General features: G+C 52.3%; 1 protein-coding gene across 1 annotated transcript in view; it reads right to left on the bottom strand.

Annotated features, from left to right (window-relative positions):
• Nucleotides 1-16,185, bottom strand: part of PTGES (prostaglandin E synthase) — a 54,228-nt gene extending 38,043 nt beyond the window's left edge. The window contains exon 1 of the mRNA XM_056108175.1: nt 16,110-16,185. Within this exon, the coding sequence (XP_055964150.1) occupies nt 16,110-16,185 (76 nt within the window). The remainder of the gene's footprint in view (nt 1-16,109) is intronic.
• Between the last annotated feature and the right edge of the window lie 1,524 nt (nt 16,186-17,709).

Here is a 17,709-nt window from a genome sequence, read left to right as displayed (position 1 = left end):
CACGGAGTGTGGCAGAGGCGGGTGGGGGCTCAGTGTGGGACCCTCTTCCTAGGGGGGGCGTATGGGCTCGTCTGTCCCGGGGTTCCGAGGAGGCAGAACAATGGGGGCCTACACGGTGGACACGCCCCCAGTCCTGCCAGTGGCCCACGGGGGAGCCCACCCCATTCTCGTCCCATTCAACCGGAGCCAGGGATCCCACACAGACCATTGGGCTCCTCGCATCCTGGGGAGCCCCAAGACCCCATAGGGCCTGTTCTTCAGGGGGACCCGTCTGGGCTGGGCAGCCCCTGTGAGGGACAAGAGAGGACAGAGTCAGTGTCACGCCCCCAAGCAGCACCCTGAGGGGGAATGAAGCCAGGGTCCCGGGACCTCAGAACCCTGAGGCAGAGTGGAGTGGGAGCCACAGCCCCTCCCACCCATGAACTGAGGCTCACCTTCTTGGCCTGAAGGCGTGGAAGCAAGATTCAGCTCGCCCACCCACCCCAAGTTGGGCATGAAGGACTCCTCCGTGAATGGCTTTTGTTTGTGCTTCGGGGACCACACCCGTACTCCTGGCAGTGCTCGGGGGGGGGCCCCTATGGGATGCCGAGGATCGACCTCCACTCAGCCGCGTGCCAGGCAAACACCCTCCTCGCTGTGCCATCACTCCAGCCCCAGGGCTGGAAATCTTAAGCGTGGGAAAAGTCGGGCCACGGCAGTTCTGCTGAAACTCCACGAGATGGTGCCGTGGGCTGTTTCTGTCCCTCCCCAGGCCCGTTTCTCTAAGATTTTCCACCCGTGGGGTTGTTTCGAACAGGAAAATTCAAACAAAGCAGCCCCAGTTCCTTGATGGCGAATTCCCACACTTGAGGCGTTCGGAGATGCATCCTTGTCCATCCCCCACGTCCTTGTAGGTGATGCAGCGTGGGTTACCCAGAGCAAGACACATCCGAAGGGCTCAGCCACAGACATCGCAAGATGCGGTCAGAACTTTTCTTGCCCGGAGCAAAGAGAACAAAATATTTTTAAAAATTGGGGCTGGAGCAATAGCACAGCGGGTAGGGCGTTTGCCTTGCAAGCGGCCAACACAGGTTCGATTCCCAGCATCCCATATGGTCCCCTGAGCACTGCCAGGTGTAATTCCTGAGCGCAGAGCCAGGAGGAACCCCTGTGCATTGCCAGGTGTGACCCAAAAAGAAAAAAAAATAACCTTGCACATTCCGGGCCAGGATCTAAGCCCTGAAGCCCTCGTCCAGAGACCAAGCTGGGGGCACCCACCCGAACCCCACGAGGAGATTTAGCTCTGTACCCCACAAAGGTCTGAAGGCGAGAATCGAACCCTGGTCACCCGCGTGAAAGACAAGCACCCGCACGGCTCTCCTCCCGCTGCACCTGTCGAAGCTGCGTGCTTGATCTTAACTAACCCTACTGAACACTGAAGCAAACCCAAGGGTGGAAAATTCTTTAGAGAACTGGGCCTGGGAAGGGAGGGAAACGCCCACAGCGCCATCTCGTGGTCGTTAGGCGGAACTACCGCGGCCCGACTTTTCCCACGCTGAAGATTTCCTTCTCTTTACTTGGCTTCAATGTTAGGGGTAGGATGATGAAGGATCGCTCACTCAGCTTGGGCGGCTGCAGCGAGAGCACAGCTGTTAGGGCTCTTGCCTTGCAGTCACAGGACCCTGGTTCTTTCCTTGGCTCCCCATACAGTCCCACCGTCATGCTGGAGTGATTCCTGAGTGCAGAGCCAGGAGAACCCCTGAGCATTGCTGGGTTTGTGGCCCCCAAATCACGAACAAACCAAATAAAACCAAAACAGCCTCAGTCCCTTACTGGAAGATTCCCTCACCCCAACTTGGGGGTTTCTGAGCTGTGTCTTGCCATATCCATGCCGCTTCTTCCTTGTAGAAGGGGGTTGGGCACCCTCAGAGCTCCGGAAATGGGGGAGCACCAGAGGAATCTGAGGCCAGAGGAGTATGTCCTCCCTCTTCTGCACACAGGATGCGAGGCCAGGCCCACCACTCTCTCCCTGGCTCCCCCAGGGGGCTTCTGAAGCCCCCACCCAGGGAAGGTCCTCACAGCTTCCCTGGGCCCCACCAACCACGCACCTGCTTTGACATCACCAGCTTCCAGATGCCACTGACTTCTTTCTGATGCTGTTGGAGTTCAGGTGGGTCATGCGGTGCCAGGATAGAACCCGGGACCTCATGCCTGCGAGGCAGATGCTCTTCCCGGCACTCACTTTCTCCTTCTCAAGTACTTTCTCTTTGCTTTTATTTGGGGAGGGTGGGGTGCATAAACTGGAAGTGCCCAGGACTTACTCCTAGCTCAGAGGATCACACATGGTGCTAAGGACTGAACCCAGGTTGGTTCTGGGCAAGGCAAGCCTATCCATTGTACTAAGTGCACCAAATGTCTGGCCCCATCTGAAGCACTTTCAACATCCTTGTCCTAGTTATATTTCCTGGCACAGCACTGTTTGAACAAATGAGCAGACAGAGCCCAGGGACGCAGAGCGAGTCTGTATGGCCACAAGACCCCAGATGTTCTGCAGCCACAGATGGCATCCTGGGGCTGAAAATCGAGGCACCTGGGCACGAGAGCAAAAGATGCAGCCAAGTCAGGGTTCCCTGTCACGGATGAACAGCGCCCCGTGGAGTTTGTGCTGGGCTATGGTCCATTCAGCATCCTTCCTCCGCAGGACCAGTTGGTGGGGGGGGGAGAGGAGTATCTTGGGCTTTTTTCTTCTGTACAGAAATAATATATAGACACAATAGAAGTTTTCTTTTTTTTAATTTTTATTAGTGAAACACCATAAGGTACAGTTGTAAACTTACAACTTTTTGTGCTTGGGTTTCAGTTATCACTTAATCACTTCACTTAACTTCCCGTTAGTCGTCGATTTGCTCGAGCGGGCGCCAGTAATGTCTCCATTTGTCCCTGTCGCGTGCTAGTGTAGCCCAATGGCATCTGTTCGCTCCGGGAACATGAAGGGCCTCAAACCGATCGTTCATGATTTCATGGTTTCAGTTATACAATAATCCAATACCCATCCCTCCACCAGTGCCCATTTTCCACCACCACGGATCCCAGTATCCCTCCGACCCCCCAGCCCCCCCCCATCCCATCATGCCAGTATGGCTGGGCATTCCCTTTTGTTCTCTCTCTCTTTTTGGGTGCTGTGGTTTGCAAAAGAGGCATTCAGTGGCAATCATGTTCGGTCTATAGTTGACTTTCAGCATGCATCTCCCATCCTGGGTGGATCCTCCCAACACCCTTTATTTGGTGCTCCCTTCTCTATCTGGGCTGCCTTTTCCCCAAGCGTGTGCAGCTGGCCTCCAAGCCATGGAGTAAACCTCCTGGTACTTATCTCGGATATTCTTGGGAATTAGTATCCTATTTTGTTACTTTATGTTCCCCAGATGAATGCAATCTTTCTATGTCTGTCCCTCTCTTTCTAACTCATTTCGCTTAGCATGATACTTTCCATGTAGTACCACTTGTATGTAAATTTCATGACTTCATCTTTTCTAATAGCTACACAGTACTCCACTGTGTAGATGTACCAAAGTTTCTTTAACCAGTCATCTGTTCTCGGACACTCAGGTTTTTTTCTAGATAATAAAAAGCTTTCTTGCTTAAAAACTACCATTAGCCTACCTCCTCGGAACTGAAATCCGGGCACTGTGAAAATAGTGATGTCTGGGGAATCAAAGGAGGCTCCCGGAAGGACAAGGAGGGCAGAGCCCACAGGCAACGCCTGGAAGGCAGGAGGCAGGGGAGCCAGTTCAGCACATGCCTTTGTGCCTCCATTTCTCCCTCTGGAAACAGCAAGGGGGCCCTTGCTCATCTCTGGGTCCTCCTGTAGATTTCTCACAGGGTCCATGGAAGACGCATCGGCTTAAAACTGAACCCAGGTAGAAAAGGAGGTGAACTAAGCATGTGAGATTTCATAGACCTGTCCCCGCCTGCCCAGCTCAAACTCCCAGCTCAGGACAAACGGGGGCAGACCAAGAGCGAGCCAGAGAGGCCGCTGGAGAGGCAGGTACTGAACAAAACTTGAACCATGCCTGCTAATCAGAGACAACCTGGAACTGTGTTCTGGAAAGAGCTGGAAGGTCCCAGCAACAAGGACAATGATCTGTGTGCACCTGCCTGGAAAGCAGGCCAGCTGCATGGGGTGGGGAGTGGGGGAGGGTCCAGGGAGGCCATCGGGGGTCTGTGCGGGAGAAGGTTTCTGCCTTGATCTCAGAGGTCCTCACAGTCACCCCAGAAGCAAAATGATCTTGTTTCCATTGAATAAGGGTGTGGACAGGGGCTGCTCAGGTGAAGTTGCCCACCTATATAAAGGCTTGATGTCACGCAATAAAGTGGCTTTGCTGTACCGAACCCCCACTGTGTTCATGTGCTTGTTTCTCTTTCCTTGGAGGAGGCTGTGGCAAGGTTGGCTCTTTTCCTCCGGACCCCTTCCCTTAGCGGGAGGGAAGCTCATCCCTGTCCTCAGGCCCTGAGTGGTGGCCCCTTGCTGGACAAGGGAGCGTGCTGAACAGAGGCCTGGAGAAGACCCCAACATGGTCCGTGCACGGGACTCCACTAACACACTTGGTGGCCCTGAGAGGAACAATCGCACCCTAAAAGCACGGGATGGCTGGCATCCCATTCGGATGATGGATTCAAGTCCGTTGTCAGGTCAACTCCCATCCCTGTCTCCTCTGATTCGAAACACAAACGCTTTCCAGGGATGCAATTTTCCATGTCACCAACAGGAAAAAAATTTTTTTTTAATTCCAGAGAACTGAGATTTCCAGACAAACAGCAGCTGGCACAGCAATCAAAAGCTCCTGATAAAATACAGTAATACAATAGCCTGAATCTGGTAAAAACTTGAGTGCCCGAGAACAGATGACTGGTTAAAGAAACTTTGGTACATCTACACAGTGGAGTACTATGTAGCTGTTAGAAAAGATGAAGTCATGAAATTTACATACAAGTGGTACTACGTGGAAAGTATCATGTTAAGCGAAAAGACTCAGAAAGAAAGGGATAGACATAGAAAGATTGCATTCATCTGGAGAACATAAAGTAACAAAATAGGAGACTAACACCCAAGAATGGCCGAGATTAGTACCAGGAATTTTGCTCCATGGCTTGGAGGCCAGCGGCACACGCTAGGGGAAAAGGCAGTTCAGATAGAGAAGCGAGCACCAAATAAAGGTGTTGGGAGGATCCTTCCAGGATGGGAGAAGCATGCTGAAAGTGGACTATAGACCAAACATGATTGTCACCCATTGCCTCTTTTGCAAACCACAACACCCAAAATGAGAGAGAGAACAGAGGGGAATGCCTTGCCACGGAGACAGGGTGGGATGCGGGGATGGGGGGTGGGAGGGATACTGGGATCCGTGGTGGTGGGAAATGGGCACCGGTGGAGGGATGGGTATTTGATCATTGTATAATTGAAAACCAAGCACAAAAATGTGTAAGTCTACAACTGTACCTCATGATGTCTCACTAATAAAAATAAAAAATAAAATATAAATAAATAAAATAAAATACAGTAATAATAATAATGATGATGATGTTGACCATGTAACTGTAAAGGTAAAGGCCCTCCCATTGATCGTCGATTTGCTCGAGCGGGCCCAGTAACGTCTCCATTGGAGATTTTGTTGTTACTGTGTTTGGCATATCGAATACTCTCGGTAGCTTGCCGGACTCTCCGAGAGGGGCAGAGGAATCGAACTCGGGTCAGCCATGTTTGGCCACTTGTAAGGCAAACGCCCTACCCGCTGTGCTATCGCTCCAGCCCAGTAGAATATGTTCAGGGGACTCCACCTTAAGGAGAGCCTTAGAACTGTAAGGGGCTGCTGTTTTATAAGTGTATGGCGGAGTCATATGGTTTCTTGCCCTGAGAAGAATGCCCATGAAGGAAAGCATTTCTGGATGGGGGGTGGGGAGGAGCTAGCATCACACCCAGCTTGCTCGGGGCTTACTCCTGGGTCTGTGCTCAGATGGCAATAATGCATTGCGGGAGTGACCGGAATGGCAGGACAGCGGGGAGGGCGTTTGCCTTGCATGCCAAACTGCATTCGATCCTCAGCAACCCATAGGGTCCCCGAGCACCGTCAGGAGTGATTCCTGAGTGCAGAGCCAGGAGTCAGCCCTGAGCATCGCCCATGACCACAAAAAACAAACAAAATAGTAATAATAAGAAGAATGATGGTGATGCAGTGCCGAGGTTAAGCCGGAAGAGGGTCCATGCAAGTCTTAGCTCTGTCTCTCTCTAGTCAGAGTACATTTCTAAAGGGGTGCCTGACTACAAAATACTGAACAAGGAACGACAGACAATTCTTCTTCATTGCAAAATGTCTTACCTCTGAAAACTCATTTCAACCCCAATTTTCTTATTATGCAGGAGATATTCGATGTCCAGGACTAGCCTTTCGATGGGAATTCCGAAGGCTACAATCCAAAAACCATTAGTGCTGGATGTAATCAAAATTCCGAAGGACTGGGGCTGGAGTGATACTACAGAGGGGAGGCTGCATGCCTTGCACGTGGCCGACTCAGGTTCGATCCCCTAAGCACTGCAAGGAGGAATTCTGAGTGTGGCCAGGAATAACCCCTGCACATCATCATCTGTGGCCCCCAAACAAACAAACAACCCTGAAAGACAAAAACATTTTGACGTATTTTGTTAAAATGTTTGTCCTCAAATTGGCCATAAATCACTAAGCTCATTAACCGGCCATGATCCAGAGACTCACAAATAATAAATCATCTCGAAAGAGATTAACAAACTGCAGAGATGCTTCTGGACCCCAAAGTCACCATCCAGTTAAAATCTTAACTCCAGCTGTCTCACCCCGCTCAAAACTATTAGAATTCCCAGAGCGACATATCAAACTCTACAGCAGTGAAATACCAGGAGCAGCAAACCCCATTGGATGGATTGTAAAGTAGAAGGCAACTAATCTCAATTAGGAAAATATTAGACACGAAGCTTGACCTGTAACATGTTAGTAATCTCTTCTATACGGGCTTACTGGTTTCAGGGTGAGAAAAAATAATCTTCATACACTTTTTTTTCTAAGGAAATCTTTTTGGATCATTTTTAGCAAATTATTCATAAAAAGCAATACAAAATAAATTATTTAGGGGCTACCATTGGGAGAGGTTTGTGTGATGGTTGGAAAGATTGGAAATAATGGTCGTGGGGAGATGTTAATGGAGGTGGGATTGGTGTTGGAATATTGAATGTAATAAGTCATTGTGAACAACTTAAAAGAATAATTTTTTAAAAAAATTCCAAAGTCTTGCCAGAGTGATAGCACAGTGGGGAAGGTGTTTACCTCGCCTAAAACTGGTTTTCCCAAAACGCGGTTTCATCCCTGCATCTCACAGTGTCCCCTGAACCCCGCCAGGACTGATCCCTGAGCTCAGAGTCAGGAGTCAGCCTGAGCCCTTCCAAGGGGTGTGGCCCCAGAGTATTGGGGGAGTAAAGGTTGGCCCCACAGGATCTCTCCAGAGCTGCTCAGAGAAAAGGGTCCCTGGGCTGGTCCCCTAAAGTGGGCCCCATTTTTCCCGCCACCTGCCAACAGGTGCTGCCCAAATAAATAAGCCTCCTGACCTGGACACAGGAGCTGGGTTCTATGTCCCTCATTTCAGAGCGGGTCACCCATGAGGCAGGAGGGCTGCGAAGTGCTATCGGGATTAGAGACCGCCCCCCCCCCCCAATGATGGAGGCAATGAAGCCTGGTGGGGCAAGTGGCCCACCCAGAACAGCAAGGAAATGCCCGCCACCCCCAGGCACGGCCTGGCCAGCTCTGCCTGGCTTTGGGGTTCTGGCATCTCTCCATCCCGCTCCTCGGATCTGAGCCCATCAGAAACAGAGCAAGTCCCAGCCCAGGTGCGCAGGGCATTACCTGCTATGACGGCCGGGCTGTTCTGGCCTCCGTGGGCCTCACCCAGACTTCCACAGTCAACGCCTCCTGGGGGATCGTGGCTGACACCTTGGTTCGGAGCAGCAGCCACTCAGGTCTCCCAGAGAAGTGCAGGACAGGCATTCCTGCCTGGGGGTGGGGGACACAGATGTAGGCTCGGCCTGCAGTGCTCGTCTCAGCCATGGGTCGGGAGGCCAGAGAAGGTGGCCCTGCCCCTTCCCCACTGGGTGCTGCTGTGGACTCTCAGCCCTATCCACCCTTCCTTCCGGTGTCCAGCGCGGGGTCCTTGGACGCTAGAACAGGGTCTGGGGGTGCTGCGGAGGCCCAGGAGGGGCGCCACCAAGTACCCTTCTGCTCGGCGGGGCCTGAGAATCAGGCTGGCTGCCTCTCGGGTGTGGGGCCGCATAGGACCTCAGGGAGTCCATGGGGCTGTGGGATAGATACACCCTGAAGAGGTATCCTTGATGAGCAGCTTGGGGGCCACGTTCCTGGCCACCCAGCCAACAGCCATAGCCTTCGCCTAGCCTCTCGCTGAGGAGCTTTCTCTGCGCCAAGGTTCCTTTGTGTGTCCCACCTGCGGGCTGGGAGCCGGCGGCCAGGGGAATCTCCGAGGCCAGCACCCACAGACCCACCCTCAGCACCGAGCTGTGTTGCATCCCTGCCTGCCTCTGGCTGCAGCACCCCAAGTCAACTCTCTCTGGGCACCCACACCCAGTGCTAGGGGCACTGGGTCCCCCCAGAGGGCATGTGGCACCGTCCAACCGTCCACTGTCCACCTGGGCACTCCATGGACCCGGGCTGTGTGGACAGCGCCAGGCAAACCTCTTGCTCCTGACTCTAGGTCAGTCCTTGGAAGAATGAAACTCAGGGGACTGGAGGGATAGCACAGCAGGTAGGGCGTTTGCCTTGCAAGAGGCTAACCCGGGTTCGATTCCCAGCATCCCATATGGTCCCCTGAGCAGCGCCAAGAGTTATTCCTGAGTGCAGAGCCAGGAGTAACCCCTGTGCATTACCGGGTGTGACCGAAAAATAAAAAAATAAAAAAAAAAGAATGAAACTCAGTCCTGCAGGCTGCTCCGTATTTACCCCCTACTCACCACACCCTTGCAACCCCCTTGTGCCTCCCGCCTGTACTAGGGAGTGAGCAACCCCGCCCCTGCCCTGGGCTCCCTGCAACCTGGAGGTGGGGCTCAGTCTCCCTCAGGCTCTTCCTCCTCCTCCAGCCCAGCAGCTTCTCCTCAGTCATCCCTTGGCCCAAACACACAGACCTGCCAGCAAATTGCTCCAAGCACGTGCACAGGGAGACTCAGCCTCGAAGAACTGCAGAAAGAATCAATGGGGGGTGGGAGGGCCCCTACTTCCCCCTGTAAAGGCAGCCTGGCATTAAACTTTTCTTGGCCTGGGCACCTCCTCAGTCAACTCCCCTGCAGTTTCCAAAGTGCTCCCCCAATGCCTGAAATGGTAAATGGCGGGGGTGAATGGGGTGGGTGGGATTTTTTCCCCTTCCCTTCCAATTTGTGGGTCTGTGGCCTGTCTCTGTCGGGGTGTCTCTGGCCCTTTGGGGCCCTATCGGCTGTACCAATCACAGGAGCACTCTGAGGGCCCATGACTTCACCTCTGGAGAGTCTCATGGGTCCCAGAGATCGAGAGAGGGAGAGGACAGCCAGGAGGGGGGTCCTTCTCCCCACATCCTTAGTCCCAGTACCCTCCTGCCTGCTTGGAGGAGTCTACCCCCCCCCCCCCCCCGCATCATGGAAAGGTGCAATGATGTCAAAGCTAGTGCCTTGGGAAGCATCCTCAAGAGGGTCCCCTCCTACCCCCCTCCCTTACCCCTCCACATTCCCTCTTCCTCTCTCTGCAGCAGGGGCTCCAAGACCAATACCCAACAATCAGTAGGGGCTGGGAGTTCTCTCTCTCTCTCTCTCTCTCTCTCTCTCTCTCTCTCTCTCTCTCTCTCTCTCACACACACACACACACACACACACACACACACACACACACACCAATCCTGCCAGAAATTTCTTTCTTTTCTGGGGCCAGACCCTTCCTTGGAAGGTTAGCTCCCAATTCAATCCCTGGGGCCATCCCCCTTGCCCCCGCCTCGCACCCCCAGGTCACTTCCCAGTGGGCGCCGAGATGGAAGGGAGGATCCCCAGGCTGCTGCTGGAGCTTCTGCCCTCTGGACCGGGTACAACCCCACAGTGCTTCCTTCTCTCCAGTTCCCCAGTCACCAGGTGCTGGCCATGGCAGCCCCACAAATGGAGGTAAGTGCCAAACACACACACCTCCATTCGTGAGCCACTGCCTGGAAGTGTATGGGGCAGGCGGCAGGGTGTGTGTGTGTGTGTGTGTGTGTGTGTGTGTGTGTGTATGTGTGTGTGTGAACCTGGGTCATGTCTGCATGGAGGTGGGCCCCCTGAAAGGTCCTGTTCCCTACATACACACACACTCATGCACACACACACATGCACACACACATGCATGCACACACAACTCACACATGTGCTGTTCCCCAGAAAACTGGCTGATAAGAACCACCTCCCTTCTGTGTCCAGGAGAAAGAAAGGCAGCAGGGCAAGGTGGCCAGAAGCACAGCTGGGTTCTCTATGCAGACAAAATCCTGTGACTCATTTGTTTATGACCAAGTCCTGCACCCCAAGTCCCCCTCGCCCCCCCCTGCCCCCATGGAGGGCCTGGCCACCCTGCAAGGCTGGAAGGCTGCTGGGGCTGTTCTCAGATCTCCTCGGGAAGCCTTGCCCCCTTCCATCTCCTCCCCAGCACTATCTGTGGTGATGGCAAGCGCCGCCCCCCAGGGAGAGGGAGAGACCCCTTCCGGGGCACGACTCTCCAGGCCAAGGAGCTGGAGGGGCCAGGGTTTTGGATAAAAGGTGAGCTGGGAGGTCTGGCAGGGCCAGGGGACCTGAGACTCTCGAATTCCTGGGCAGCTGGACCAGAGGAACTCTGGACGGCAGGTCCACAATTTAGGCAGGAAACTTGCAGATTCACCAGGTCAGAGAGAGCCGCAGAGAGGGGAGGGGAGAAGAGGAAGGAGGAGAGAGATGGGGAGAAATCACTGGCCTGGGGGGAGGGAGGTTGGGGAAGGGGGCAGAGAAGGAAGAAGAGGTGGGGAGAGGAGAGGAGAGTTGGGAAAGGCTCAGAGACCGGGAGAGGGACTGAATCTTAAAGAGGGGGATCCCGAGTGAACCAAACGGGCTGGGAAGAGAGGAGGCAAACAGAGATAGACCAGACGTGAGAGCAGGAAGGGGTGAGGTGCAGCGGGCTCTTCAGAGGTGAGAGGACCAAAGAGTGGTGGTTTAGCGGGTCCTCATCGAACTTGGATCCCCAGGGCTGGCTGCTGCCCCTGAGCTCTGCAGAGGAACCCCTGTCTCCTCCTCCTCCTTCTTCTTCTTCTCCTCCTCCTCCTCCTCCTCCTCCTCCTCCTCCTCCTCCTCCTCCTCCTTCTTCATTCTCCCACTGTCCCTTCCCGCCTTCTCCTGAAGGGCTGGAGTAAGGCAGAACGGGAAGCCAAGACAGGCTGCACTTCAGCAAAACAAACATTCTGTTTCCTAAGATTCTGTTTCCCTGAAAAACTGTGTTCCTGTTTTCCCGAAGTTTGTGGTTAGAGTTACAGGGACACCCCCCTTCTCCCCTGAGAACCCTAACCCCTTACATTAATCAGTAAGCCACCCAACCTGCTTTGCAACCTCTTCCTGTTAGCACCTGCTAACTTTGCTTAGGTGGTCAAAGATCTAAACACCTGCTGTAATAGGGGTTCGGAGTCCTTGTCAAGAGATCACTTGATCACTTGATCCCCCGTTATTCATCAATTTACTCGAGCGGGTGCCAGTAACGTCTCCATTCATCCCTGTTGCGGGCTAGTGTAGCCCAATGGCATCTGTTTGTTCTAGGAACATGCAGAGCCTCAAACCGATCATTCAGGGTCTTGACGAAGAAGTCTGACCATCTTGCAGGTGGGCATCCACGCGATCTTTTGATGTCCTGTGGAATCCAGTCAGTAATGGCTCTAGTCCAGCGGTTGTCTGTAAACCTCATTACGTGTCCAGCCCATCTGATTTTTGATGTCTTGGCAAATGAGACAGCGTCCCTGATTCTTGAGTGTTCACGAAGATCAGAACTCCGGATTCTATCTCTCATTTGAGTGAATCGTGATATTCCAAGCATAGTTCTTTCGATTCCTCTTTGAGAGACCCGAATAGCGTTCTCATCCTGTTTTCGTAGGGTCCAGGTCTCTGAGGCATATGTTAATGCAGGAAGAACAGTGGAATCGAAGAGATGTGCTCGTAGCTGGAGGTTCTTTGTCCTCTTAGTTATTTCTTCAACGCTCTTGAAGGCATTCCAAGCCGCTCTCTTCCTCCTGCGCAGCTCGGGTGCCAGGTCATTTGTCATGTTGACTTCTCGACCTAGGTACACATAGCTGTTGCATTCGGAGATGGTCGTTCCGTTGAGAGCGAATGGAGTGTCAGGAACGAGGCTGTTTCTCATAAACATTGTCTTTGTAAGATTCAGCTGTAGTCCGACCTTTCCACACTCACGGTCGAAGTCGGTCAGCATTTGTGCCGCTTGGCTGATGTTTGGTATTATTAGAACGATGTCATCAGCAAAGCGGAGGTGGTGTAGTTGCCGACTGTCTGTCTTCACTCCCATTCTTTCCTATTCCAGTTGTCGCATGATGTGTCTATCAAGAGATAGACCCCAAAAAACAAAAAACAAAACAAAAAGACCAGAGCAAGCTGCTTCTTGGCGGTCTCCACAGGTTGTAAGGAGGTAATGCTGTTTCTCCTCTGTCTGAGGCAGTGTGATTCAAGCTCATCGACACGGCAGACAGAGGTCAGCCAAGGTTCTGCCTAGACTGTGTTCTTTAGGCTTCTTCACCCTCAGCATGGAAGAGCCATGTTCACGGGTTTTGAAACCATTTCTGCATGTGAGTATAATCCAGCCAGGACTGTGCCTGCAGGACCCAACGGTGCAGTGTTTGGGCAGTGAATCCCTTAAAAACATCCCCAAGGGGCCAGAGCAAGAGCACAGCAGGGAAGGCGCTTGTCTTGCACATGACCAACCCGGATCTGACCCCCAAAACAACCCAAAAACAAACAAACAAACAAAACCAAATGCTTGGGTTCTTTTCAGAGAGCCAAGGTCACAAGTCTAGAAGTTTATTCTTTGGCCTTCCAGAAGGACAGAAACATATTTTACCAAAATAAATTTTCCATGGTCTGAGTGATAGCACAGTACAGAGGTCATTTGCCTTACATGCTGCCGACCTGAGTTCAATCCTCAGCATCTCATAGGGTCACTGAGCATCAGCAGGAGTCTTCCCAAGTGCAGGAGTAAACCCTGAGCATCGCTGAGTGTGACCCAAAAAGCCCCAAAATAAATAAAAATGCAACCGGATCCCTGAGCTCGCTCCCAACCTAGCTTCTAGGAACAAGGTGCCCTCTGCCATTTCCACCCAAGAATGGACCATCGCTGATGGACCTATCCTGAAGCTTCGGATGAATCCTAGGTGCCTCGTGCTGGAACATTCTGAGCCAACTACCAGGGGTCACTTGTAGAAATGCCTCGGGCTCAACCCCAGTAGTGGCTCCCTCTGCATTCCAGCTGCCAATTGAGTTCTGGAAAAGTCTTCCCTCTGAGGAACTGATGCCTGACCAAATTACCATCACAGCCCTGAAGAACGGAACACCAATGGCAGCAGCCAGAGAGACGCAGAGCGTGGGGTCTGGGGAGATACTGGCACATCTTAATTTAACGTGGAGAAGCTGAGGAGTCCTTGCCTCTGTCTCCCTCGTGGGAAAGAACTTGAACTGTGTCCGTGAGGATGGTCTCCACAGAGGTTGCTATTTCTGAGAGCCCCCAGGGGCCCTGGGGGAAGGATGTGCTCCAGAGAGCATTAGCCAAGGAGGAAAAGTGACTATGGGATGGGGGGGAGTTGGTGAAGGGGCAGACTGACCCCCGGTGGGCCCCCTGGGCATAGAACGAGAGGCTATTCTGGGACATGACAAGACCATCTCTAGATATTCCAGAGGGATGGAGAAGCCGGTGAAGACAAACACGGGAGAAATGAATAACCGGCTGCATTTCTGACAAAGGTGGTGAGAAAGGCACATTTAAAACAAATTTATTAGTGAAACACCATGAGGTACAATTGTAGACTTAGAAATTTTTGTGCTTGGGTTTCAGTTATACAATGATCGAGTACCCACCCCTCCACCAGTGCCCATTTTCCACCACCAATGATCCCAGTATCCCTCCCACCCACCCCCATCCTACCCCACCTCTGTGGCAGGACATTCCCTTTTGTTCTCTCTCTCTCTCTCTCTCTCTCTCTCTCTCTCTCTCTCTCTCTCTCTCTCTCTCTCCTTTTGGGTACTGTGGTTTGCAAAAGAGGCATTGAGTGGCAATCATGTTTGGTCTATAGTCTACTTTCAGCATGCTTCTCCCATCCTGGGAGGACCCTCCCAACACCCTTTATTTGGTGCTCCCTTCTCTATCGGATCAGAAAGGCACATTTTTACCCAGGAGGCCACCAAGGCAAGGGGCCCAAGGGCACAGAAGAAAGGGAGACAGCTTCTCTCCCCTGCCAGACTCCAAAGGTGGAAAGAGAGAGACGGAGAGGGAGCGTGAGAACAGAGAGTGTGAGAGAGAAGATGCGGAAGAGGGAGAAAGGCAAGAAAGAGGAAAGAGGGCGAGGGAGAGAAAGAAGAAGAGGGGAGAGAGACAGGAGAGAAAGAGGGAGGGAGGGAAGCAGGAGAGAGATAGATAGAGGAGAGATCAGAAGAAAGAAGGGGCCGGTGCCAGGGCAAAGCACAGCAGGGAGGACAATTGACTTGTACTTGGCTGACGCAGGTTCGATCCCCAGCACCCCATAGGGCTCCCTGAGCACCATCAGGAGTGATCCCTGAACACAGAGCCAGGAGTGACACCTGAGCATTGCCAGGTGAGCCCGCCATCCAAAGGAACATAGAAAGGGGAAAGGGAAGTAGGGGCTGAGAGCCATGGAGCTGGCAAAGGAAGTGGTGTTTATCCCAGCCGCAAGACCAGGTTCAGACCTGGCTTTCAGGGAAGTGGGCACAGCAGTGGTCACTTGGATGGTCAACACCAGGCAGGCTCTTGGAGCTAGCCACAGTTAAGAGTAGGCAGGAGGGAGGACAGAAGCTGCGAGAGACTAATTTCACCACTACTGGAGACCCAACACCCACAAACACACACACACACACACACACACACTCTCACTCACAGACACACACTCATTCAAATACACACTCACACACACTCACATGCACACAGATGCACACGCACACACACACATGCAGACACACACATGCACACACACGCACTAACACACACTAACACTCACACCCATGTACAAATACACACATACCTGAACACACATGCATGCATACACACATGCACACATACTATTACACACATACACACATACACACCAACACAGACACATAAACACTCAGCGCTGTGCCTGGTGCCTGGACAAAGGTGGCGACTGTCTGTACTGCAGGTGGGGCCCTGCAGGACCGAGAGGAGAGTCCTGGGCCTGGTGACTCCAGGAACAGATGAGAGGACTCAGGACAGGGAATGTCATCACCAGGCCCTGAACTGGTCCCATGGAGAGTGGCAGTGCTGGAGCAGGAGTGACCCTATAGAACTGCCACACTGGTGGACACCAGGGTCACCTTGGGTGAGGGACAGTCACCAGAGGCCAGTCTCTGTGGGCCGATGGAGGACTTCAAGGTGTCAACTGCCAACTGCCAACTCTTAGCAACTTTGGGACTGAGTGTTTCATTGAAATCAGGACCTAGAGTGGGAGTGAGAGCACAGCGGGGAGGGCGTTTGCCTGCTGACCCTGGTTCAGAGGGTCCTCACGCCTGGAGTGATCCACAAGTGAGGAGCCAGGAGTCAGTCCTGAGCACCGCCAGGTGCAACCACTCCAAAAATTGAAGAAGCATTTGAGATAAATGCCACCCACTGGGAGTGTCAGCCCACCGTAACAGAACCTCGGGGCTTGTCAAAATAAACCCCTCATTAGAATTCTATCTTTCAACATCCCCATTTTGAAGCCATGCGCTCCTCCCGCCCATCTTTCGTCCCTGAGAAACCCAGTGGCTCCTCCCTGACATTCTGGCCGTGTGAGGTCCCCAAGAACCTCACCTTGGCGGCTGCCAACGTTGTCGGGTGAGCGCGCCCTCTGCTGGTGAGCGTCGGTACCGGGGCTCATGTGCTCCATCTCAGGCCTGAGCTTGACAGAGGCAAAGCCGGTCGCTTGGATCACTCTGGGGAGAGCAGAAATTAAAAGACTTCTGGATCTGAGCTCGGGCTCCGAGAAGGAATAAATCCGATGGCTATAACCTAAAGTGCTTCGTGACAAAAAACCTGATTTCTGGTGTTGGAAAATGATGTGACTGAAAATCATCAACAGCTTTGTAACTGTGACTCAATTTTTTTAGAAACAATGATATTTAAAAACAAAGGATTCTTTAAAAAGTACAGTTTCGTGGCTGGAGGGATAGGATAGCGGATAGGGTATTTGCCTTGTCCGTCAGCAGACCCGTGTTTGCTCCAAGCCTGCCAGGATTCACTCCTGAGCACATAACCAGGGGTAAGCCCTGAGCACCTCTAGGCGTGGCCCCAAAACAAAAGTACACTTCCACATCTACCACTAAAGCACATCCATTGTGCTCTTTGGGGGGCTGGTTTCTGTTTGTGGGGTGGCTGTGGTGGGCACACGCAGTTGCGGTCAGGGGCTACTTCTGTGCTCAGAGCTTACTCCCAATGCTGCTTGTGGAACCAGGAGGCACAGGGATCAAACCCAGATTCCTTCATGCGAAGCCCTTTGAGCTGTCTCCTGGGCCCCTGCTCAATTCTGTGTGTCTCTTTTCAGGGCTACGTCCAGCGATGCTCAGGGCCTACTGCACTCAGGAATCACTCTGGGTGGGATTCCTATGGGATGCCAGGCATGGAACCCGGGTTGGCTACATGCAAGCCAAGTGCCCTCCCAGCTATGTTATTGCTCCAACCCTCCATCTCATCCCCCCCCCCATATGTGTATCCCTAAACAGCATTTTTAAAAAATTTTTTAATGAGTCACCATGAGGTACAGTTACAGACTTACAAACTTTCGTGCTTAACGTTTCAGTCATACATTGATCGAGTACCCATCCCTCCACCAGTGCTCATTCTCTACCACCAATGTTCTTAGTATCTTTCCCACTACCCCCACCCAATCTCCCCCTCCGCCTCTGAGGCAGGTGCATTCCCTTTTACTCTCTCTCTTCTTTTAGGTGCTCTGGTTTGCAATACAGGTGTTAAGTGGTCATCATTTTCGGTCTATTGTCTACTTTCAGCACACATCTCCCATCCCGAGTGGGTCCTCCAAGCATCCTTTACTTGGTGTTCCCTTCTCTATCAGAGATGCCTTTTCCCCCAGCAAGGCTTCCAAGCTGTGGAGCAATCCTCCCGGTCCTTATCTCTACTATCCTTGGGTGTTAGTCTCCCATTCGGATACTTGATATTCCATAAAAGGGTGCAGTCCTTCTATGTCTGTTCCTCTCTTTCTGACTCATTTCACTTAGCTTGGTTCTCTCCATGTTTATCCACTTCTATGTATATTTCATGACTTTATCTTTTCTAACAGCTGTAGAGCATTCCATTGTTTAGATGTACCAAAGTTTTTTCTTTTTTTTTTTACAGTGCTGTTACTTTTTATTTATTTATTTATTTTTTAAATTTTTATTAGTGAAACACCATGAGG

Source organism: Sorex fumeus, unplaced genomic scaffold (genome assembly GCF_029834395.1).
Source record: "Sorex fumeus unplaced genomic scaffold, SorFum_2.1 ptg000197l, whole genome shotgun sequence".
Classification (NCBI taxonomy): domain Eukaryota; kingdom Metazoa; phylum Chordata; class Mammalia; order Eulipotyphla; family Soricidae; genus Sorex; species Sorex fumeus.
Note: the sequence above shows the minus strand (reverse complement) of the source record. Positions and strands in the feature narration are given on the sequence as shown.